General features: G+C 33.0%; 1 protein-coding gene across 1 annotated transcript; it reads right to left on the bottom strand.

Moving 5' to 3' along the window:
• Positions 1–2,767: 2,767 nt before the first annotated feature.
• Positions 2,768–3,253, bottom strand: LOC124887748 (ATP-dependent DNA helicase PIF2-like). Its single transcript, XM_047397667.1, has one exon. It carries the CDS (start codon positions 3,251–3,253, stop codon positions 2,768–2,770), a length of 486 nt encoding a protein of 161 aa, XP_047253623.1.
• Between the last annotated feature and the right edge of the window lie 6,456 nt (positions 3,254–9,709).

Here is a 9,709-nt window from a genome sequence, read left to right as displayed (position 1 = left end):
TATTGATGAGGCTCTAAAGCATCCCTACTTCTCGCAAAGGTGATAAAAATTTTAGGTGGTATACCTATCCGTATGAATAGCTAAAAGAAACACAACTTGCAGACCTTTTACTGAGGGTCTGTGATTCAAGTGAACTAGATATTCTTGGCCAATATTTTACACTCATTGCCTTCTACTCAAACTATACATATATGATATTTTTTGATACATGTATTTATACATAGTTTTGATCCTTTGTCGCTAGGGAGAAATCATTGCAATGGTACTCTATACGCATACACTAACCTTTAAATTGTGGATCCACTTCTGTTGTCATGAAAAGTTAAAAATGACTTGCCAATGAACTAAATAGTATCTTTTTAATTTTTTTTATTTGTAGCATGGCAGTGAATGGGCTGATGTTCATGGTTGCAGTGGGGTTCAATGCTGCTGCTAGGTCAGTTTTCTTTGTTTACTACCCATTAACCATTCATTGTATAAATATTCAATTTAAATTATATATAATGACAGTTCAAATCACATCCTCTCTCCTATTACACAGGATTTACCCAGGTCTGTGGTCTGCAATGTTCATGGTGTAAACCTGAACTTTATAAAAATTGGAGAAAAATGGCCGCAGAAAGGCAAAGTGGTCAGCAAGTTTTCTCTAAAGGAGCATACTTCTTAGGAAAAATGGTTTGGGCGAAAGGCTAAAGGGAGTTGATAGACCTATTAGCAAAGAACAAAAGTGACCTTGATGGTTTTAATATGGACGTGTTTGGAAATGGGGAATATGCTCATGAAGTGCAGACAATAGCTTGGACGTTAAATTTGAATGTCAACTTCATGAAAGGCAGAGACCATGCCAATGATTCTCTTCATAGGTATGAACCCTTTAGTTGAATCCCTTTTAATACGAAAATGCTAGTATATGTAAATACTTAAAGCTGCTTTAAAACGTCTAAGTTTGGATAGAACATAGGGTCCACCGATACTTTACACATGCATACATAGTCTATTTCTTTGATGCTAGATATATGATTATAGTAATAAAAATACTAATATTAATACTAATAAACATGTGCAAAACTGTGGAGGGGAACCAATAATCTGTTTTCTACTGAAATCATAAGGAAAAAATTAAAATCAAGTGACTGCAGGCTTGTTTGAATTTAGTTCTCAGTAACACGCCGATTCTAAATTAGTTTTCATTTGATTAAAGATCTTTCAAAGTGCAAGTATATTCCTATCAACACTATGTAAGTGTATTCCTATCAACACTGCGTATCTTCTGAACCTGCAAAAAAGAATAATTGACGTGAGTGAGTTATAGTATATTTGGAAGTGTATAAAAAAATTTGTATCATGCATTTTCATGTATTGTAATTAACCTAATATCTCTTTATAGACGATGTTTTTGGTGTATGTCCCTTTTCTTCGCTTAGGATGTTCCGTCATGACCAAAACCTTTGTTGTTGTCATTGATATTACCCTTGAAAGTGCAACATATAACTGACTATGTGAAAAATGTGCTGCGGCAAGTATAGTCGAACAATTGGTATTATTTGTCCTTGTGATTTGTTTATCATCGTTGAAAAGCACAATTGCACTAGAAATTATTTTCTAATGAATTTGAATGGATAACCTTCATTTTCGAGAGGTGATAGCTGAATTAGTGGAATAACGACATGCTTGAAAGCATTTTGGGCCATCATTATTTCTGCACATACGACATTATTGTCAAAACCTCTGCATATCATTCTCGTGCCATTGCATAAGCCGTTGGAAGCATCTAAATTTCTCAGTAACATGATAGGCACATTTTTTTTCAACACCAATCTGCATATAAATGAAAGATATTTTAATAAATGCTACAATTTATCAATTTACTTCACGATGAAATTCTGTCAGTTAAGTCAAATTAGAACATATTCCAATATAACCAGCGTCTTATGATCTTTATATTTCAAGGCTTTAGCATTTGTATACAGACATTTACTTCACTGTAAAATTCTGTTAGTTAGGTCAAATTAGAACATATTCCAGTATAACCAGCGTCTTATGATCTTTATATTTCAAGGCTTTAGCATTTGTATACAGACATTTACTTCACTATAAAATTCTGGCAGTTGAGTCAAATTAGAACATATTCTAGTATAACCAATGTCTTATGATTTTTAAATTTCAAGGCTTTATAATTTGTACACAGACATTTAGATTAATTTGTATTATTATGATTGCTATATACTTTTTGCATAATTATATTGTGTTACTTTATATTCAATTTGTATTACCTTATATGTTATAACAATTTTTGCTCATTATGACTATTTTGTTACACTTCAGATCATGGTCCCTGAGAATTATAGCGAATTTATTGATATTCTGGCTTCTCTAGTGAAGGCAATATTATTTCTATGAGCAGAATCCATCATGCTATGAAGCGGATACTGGGAGTCTAATCCATTCTTGGCAAAATAATTCGACAGCTAGGTAAAAGAATGTCACTTAATTTTTCTCAATAGTCTTTTAGTAGCTTGGTTTTATCCTATATTGCTCGAGCATTGAAATATTTCTAATTGTTGTTATTAGACAGAATTTTGATATCTATAATACAATTGTATATTACTAAATATGGAAGAAGATACCTGTGTGGAGGTAGACCGTTTGGTGTTAGAGTATTTAAGTAATCTTCCTGATAGTAGTTGTTGGTATCATCCTCTGCAGAATCAAAACTAAGAAACTTTCTGCTTTTACCAGGAAATATGGAAATTAACATTTCATTTAGCTAATCAACATATTCATTTTTTCTAGCTAGGATAGCACGTTCAGTTATGTATTTTGCAGAATCAACATTTTTATCCAACTCCAAAAATATTTGCTCTATTAAAGCATTTGTTCCAGTACCATCACTCTTAGTTTCAATAGCTAATTGTTTTGGAAGTAGTACCAAATCATCTCTTATTGTAGGCTCCTCCCAGTTACCTATGCGTAGTAAGAGTTCACTAAATGATGAATCTGTTTTCGCCCTCATATTTCTTGTCAACTTAATCTTTTTCATCTGATGCCACAAGTACGACTTTACCAAACTTGCATTTACCATTTCAGTCCTTGTAGATTTTGGAATTACTGGTAATAACTGACAAAAATCACCTCCGAAAACCATTTCTTTCCCACCAAAGGGTGCGTCAATATCAAGTATATCTCTGAAGCTCCTATCAATTGTTTCAATTGTCCAATGGCTAGCCATAGGCTCTTCGTCCCAGATAATCATCTTGGTTTTTTTTTATCAATTCAGCTCCACCACTCTTCTTTGACATACGTGTGACTGTTGTATCAGTTGTCTAAAGCGGAATCTCAAATCTAGAATGAGCCGTATGACCTCTCGATAAAAGAGTTGATACTACACCACTTATTGCCATCGCTAATGCTATCATGCCCATAGATCTGATATTTGAAAGTAATGCACGATATAGGAACATTTTTCCGGTTCCTCCGGGTCCATCAACAAAGAATAATCTCGATTGGCCACATTCTAACATTTGCAATATAATCTTAAATGCTTGCACTTGTTCGGGATTTAGCTTTGTTTGTGCATTCAAATCTTCTGAAGGCACTATTATAGACTCTTCTTCCATTATTTCTCTACATTCTGATATAATTCCATCATCCATACTTTGTTCAAGTCTAGGTATTTCAGAATTTTTAATTCTCTTACCCATGCTCTCTAAGAAATGGTTTATGTTTTTCAGTGTGCATTAAAGTTCAGAAGTAGGAGAATTTTTGTGTATTCTCTTAAAATCTTCTGACATATTATCATAATATGTATCCCATAGCTTTCTAACATCCGTCGGATTACAATGAACCAATATTGTTGCAAATAAATTTCTAAGAGCCGATGGCATTTTGAAGACGACAGCTTCGCGTAAGCATTCAAAAATGTTGTCATCTGACTCGAGCAAACCTCTTTCTTTTGCAGCTTCTTTGAATGTGTCACACAACCTTTCATTAACAGTTAGCAAGTATTGAAACGAAATTAGTCCTTGTACGTGATTCAATAATAATCTCAAATAATACCTTTTGCCTTTTGCTGGATTAGTTGTGAATTAAAGTAGAAAAAGTAAATAAATAATATTTGAACAGTTACAAATATTAAGAGTGGCCGTGTTGAATTTCTTACTAATAGTAATTCGACCAATTACTGATCTTGTTTTTCTTTACGTCTAAATCTTACCCTGAGCGTTCCAAACATAGTACTCTGGAAAATCCTTGTATAAGTATTTACGCGCTTCGTTGTCTATTGGACATTTGTGAAAATACTCGGTGAGCATGGTTTTGAAGGCATATTCTCAGGCAACAACGTTTTCCAAATTTTGGTTGCTCTAATAGCACACTACAATGTGAAAAGACAATATTAAAAAGATTAACAAAATATTCCATACAACATAATTTTATGTATTTCTTTTCATGATAAATTCATAGCTAAAAATAGTTTATTACAATTTGAATTTTATGACTATTTTATCAGAAGGGTAATGATGTAGAATTCAGATAGCTTAAGGAGTCCTAATTGTTTACCTATTTGTTTATTTGGAAGATGTAGTTGAAGGTTGATGACCGGAGGCTGCATTTCACTTAGATCAAATTCATAAATTCTCCATAGTGCTTCTGGTGCAGCAACCCAACGTGCATCCTGAAAACTCTTAATTTCATCAACAGATTTTTCTCCATCATCTGATTTGATATAAACAACGCACCTATCATGTCCTTTATATATATACTTGTAAAGATACTTTATTGCTTTTACCCCTGCACAAGACTCAACATTGATATGACAATTATATCTACTCAGTAAATAAGAATTATATGGAACAGCCCATTGGTTATTCATTGTCATGCCTTGAACCTTTTCTTTCTTTCCATCATTTTGCCTCTTGTAAATAGGATAGCTATCCTTTTCTTATATTGATTTATTACTAAATGGTCGAGGATAATGACTCTTGTACTTACCATCTCTCATGCATGAATTTGTGGGATATTTTTTTCCACATGAACCATGCATCATATGTTTGATAACCAAGTCATGCAAATCTGGAAATTCTTCTTTATCAGGAAGTTCAGCGAAAATAAACTTTTCATAATCATCTGGTGATGTCATCTTGTATCCTTGTTCTAGTATTAACAAAAGGTGAATGTGCGGTAGGCCTCTTTTCTGAAATTCAATCACATAAACATATGCTGCAACAGGCCCAAATATTTTTTTTTTGAAGATTTGATCTTTTAAAGATTGTAACTTTGATCTGAAAACTCTAGTCGCCAAGTCTGGTCTGTCTTGAGCAAGTTGCCCTTCTACCAAATTTTATTGGATCTCTGGCCAATCGGGATTACATGTCATTGTGATAAACAAATCTAGTTTTCCAAAATATTGAACCAAAGCCATTGCATCCATATATCTATGACGCATGTCCCTAGGACCTCCAAAAAATGATGCAGGAAGTATTATTCTTTGATCAACTTTTGAACCCCTGCTTTCTCCAGCCATAATACTATCAACTATGCCTTGCAATATTTTCCTTCTAAAATTTGATTGCTCAAACCTAAAATATTCAAGTTGAGTAGTTTCTAGATTGATGTACATGTCAACAATAAATTTTTGAAACAATTGCCCACATAATAGTATTATCGTGTTTTCTCCACTTCGTATTTGCAACTTATAGCAATAGTACTCTCTACAACAGACACAATTTTTAGCTCCACGTTGTACACCTGTAAAATATTTTTAAATATATTGACATGGAAGTTGTAAGTACACAATTCTAAGAGATTTTGTTTTAAAACTTTACCTTGTTTCTCATTCTGAAACACCTCATGAACGGACACAAATGTAGGGTTGTTCTGGTTGAGGCTTGCAACTTCAGTTTCACGCTTACCTTTACTTGTTTTATGTTGTTTTCATATTCCTTGGTGCTAGCCTAGTTCACCACTTGGAAAAAGCAAAGGATACTGAAGTGGATCATAACATCCATAATAATGTTTAACTCTATGAATATTACCCGAATGTTCATGAACAATAATCTCTCGATCAAATGGTACATTAGGGTTCTTTTCGTCTATAAAAATTGCAACGACTTGATCTACTGATGGTTTATTGTAGACACGTTGATCTAATTTAGCAGTGGAAGCAATTCAAATTTCTAAATCCTTAAAGTTTGAGTGATCCTTTAGCTGGCAAAACAATTGTGCATAAGGATTGCCATCCATTATTTGTTTAATTATTGGGACAACTTTCTTAGATAAATTGGCTTCTTTGACTTTTGAAATCCTATTGTGTGACTCATTTCCTGTATCAAAAAAGTACATCTGAAAATAACATGGATTATTATCATGGGGCAGTAATGAGAGGAGATTGTGATATACTTGACCCTTTGCTCGAAATGTATAAACTTCTTTTCATGAAGATGCCAGATCATTGTTAAGTTTAACACCAAAAGATATAAATCCAAATATGCTGTTATATGCTCTAATGTGTCTACGAAATTCTTCTGCTACTTTAGATTTAGAGAAGAATAAATCACATAATTGAATTGGAACTGCAGTATTTGCACGTTTTATTAATCCACTATCGTAGCAAAATGTTGGAGTCTCGTGTTGAAATCTCATAGCATGACAAAGAGTGCATTCAGGAACATTTTCCAACTTTTGAATACACGATATTGATGGTATGTAGTCAATTTCACCTAAATTTGTTATGTAAAATGTTAGAAATGTTAATAAATAATAAAGCGAGTAGAAATAGAATGTAAGTAACTTAAATTAATAAAATAGTATTGCATTACCTTCAATTTCACACCTTTGAGATAGAGCCTTTAGGAACCAATAGATATTGCGTCTTTTTTTTGTCCTTGTTTCTTCAATATCGACATTTTCTATGGACTCAATCCTTTTATTACCTTTAAAAAGAAGAAAACTCTACATTCAGTTTGATTCAAAATTGGAGGAATCTGATAAATATGTTATCATTTTGCATTTTAAAGATCTACAATGACAAGATTGGAGCGGTGATTTATGTTATTGGTAGATTATGTGACAGAGCTAATATGTATCAACACGGGACAAAAGGCATGCATTTTCCCCTGGATTCACAGAAAGAATCCACAGAAAGTGCTGGTTAGTTTTGTATTATTCAGTTTTCATAGCCACTTTGTGGGAATATACTGGGTACGTAGTTATTCTTCTTCATTTTTGATACTCTTCATTATTGTTAACCTATGATGCACCTCAATTTACTGGTTTTTCCCAAGCAAATCTCTGGTCTCTGTATTTGTTGTTATTTACTTTCTTGTCATGTTTATTTGGGTTTTTTGCAGGCTTTGTCTCACATTTCTAGCATTCGATGTGTTCTTTATTGTTATATGTGTTGCCGTGGTATGTCTCATTGGAATTGCTTTTTGTTGATGTCTACCATGTATTATTGCTATTTTATATGAGTGGCAGATTAGGTAATTATACATTTTTTAACCTTAAACGTCACATGATACATAAGAAACTATTTTTTTAGGATTTAGTGCTAATTATCAGCTAAAAAAGAGTCTGTAGGTGCAAGAAATGGGTTGTGGAAGTATGTGCTGTGATATCTTATTCTTATGTTTCATCACTGTGTCTTATTATGGTTCTAATTAGGACCTCTTTCTTGAACTCATGGTTAATGTTGATGCTCGTTTTATATGCTAAAATGTTATCCTCACCTCTACCCTCCCTCACCCCTTGAAATAGAAGAAAAAATAGATATTGCAGTTGTAACTCTGTAGTTTGCTTTTTTCGTACAGTACAATAACAACAACAACATACCTAGTAAAATCTCAAAATCCCACAAGTGAGATATGGGGAAGGTAAAGTGTACGCAGACCTTAGCTGCATATAATATTCTAAAGACTTACGAAACTCAGTTGGGAAAATATGTACTAATGTCATTTATTTTTAACATTAACAGTTTTTCATGTTACCGATCAACATGGCAATAAGGTTACAGACAACAATACTATTGGTCATATAAAAAAGGTAAAGTATCCCTTATTTCCTCACGTATTGATTTCATATTTTTTTATGGTCTATATGCAATTACTGCGAGGATAAGACAACAATTACTTTGACAGTTTCTTGTATGATAGGATACAGAAAAAGGAAAGAGAGGTGAATTAAAACGTAGAATCTTCCAAATTTTGCTATAAATCATGCACTCCAAGCTAGCCATTGTAGTTGATATTATATTACTTTGGGTTTATATGCAGGCATTGTCGACATTTCTACACATGCATTTTGTTGCACCTAGCATATATAAGAGTGTTACTTTTGGACTCTTATGACTTTAGGAACATATCCCTGGTGACTAAAATTGTTACAGAATAGATGCTCATTTGTTAGATAAGAGTTACCAACTGTTTGTTGCTGTCTACCATGTATTATTGCTATTTTATATGCAGTGGCAGATCAGGTAATTATGCATTTTTTAACCTTAAACGTCACATGATACATAGGAAACTACTTTTTTGGGATCTAGTGTTAATTATCAGCTAAAAAAGAGTCGGTAGGTACAAGAAATGGGTTGTGGAAGTATGTGTTGTGATATCTTATTCTTATGTTTCATCACTTTGTGTCTTATTATGGTTCTAATTAGGACCTCTTTTTTGAACTCATGGTTAACGTTGATGCTTGTTTTATATGCTAAAATGTTATCCTCACCTTTGCCCTTCCCCACCCCTCAAAATAGAAGAAGAAAAAGATATTGCAGTTGTGACTCTGTAGTTTGCTTTTTTCATACAGTACAATAACAACAACAACATACCTAGTAAAATCTCAAAATCCCACAAGTGAGATCTGGGGAAGGTAAAGTGTACGCAGACCTTACCACTACCTTGGAGAGGTAGAAAGGCTATTTCTGAAAGACCCTTGGCTCAAGTGTTTGTCGTAGACAGTAGAGACCTTTTTTTTCAATGAAGTGATTGGTTGATATGCATCAAGAAGATGCAACAAGTACAAAAAATAGTTATCTCCTATACATTTATACCGTCTAAATTGTGATCACAATTAATAATTTTTTTTAAAAAAGATTAATGTTACTCAAAAAAGTTGAATTACTCTAACAAAAAAAGTTGAGAAGATATCTAGCTTTAAGGAAGTTTCTGGGAATTGGGATTCCATCAAAACATCTGTGGTTTCTGTATGTTCATTTGCTCAATATACTTGCAGGTTAAGTTGCTCGGACTTTCCAAAATCACAAAATGGCCCAACCATGACAATACTGCATATGTAAGAGACATTAACTGTGATATACTGCATAATTGTCAAAGTTTCTGACTTGAAAGTTTTTGAACATTATAAATTACCCTTTTAGTGTAGAAATTTTCTGACTTGATAATTAGCCATTCTATATGCAGAAAGGGTAGATACTGTATAATTGAGTCCGTTTTAATTGGTCTCTAAGAAGAATTTAATCTTTCTACCAAATCATTCAGGAAAAAAAGGTAAAAGTGAATTTTGATAAAGGTGTTATTATGAAAGAACATGAATTTTTAAGTATTTTTGGTTGGGTGAAAATGTTTGTAATCGTGATGTTTACAGTGAAAGATGATTTGTTGAGACGATTGGGGATGATATTGATGATTGTGATCTATTCATTCATGGTATTAGAGAAGATGAACAACTATCTTGAGGGGAATGTTAAGTTGAATAT

The sequence above is a fragment of the Capsicum annuum genome, chromosome 10 (assembly GCF_002878395.1).
Source record: "Capsicum annuum cultivar UCD-10X-F1 chromosome 10, UCD10Xv1.1, whole genome shotgun sequence".
Lineage (NCBI taxonomy): Eukaryota > Viridiplantae > Streptophyta > Magnoliopsida > Solanales > Solanaceae > Capsicum > Capsicum annuum.
Note: the sequence above shows the minus strand (reverse complement) of the source record. Positions and strands in the feature narration are given on the sequence as shown.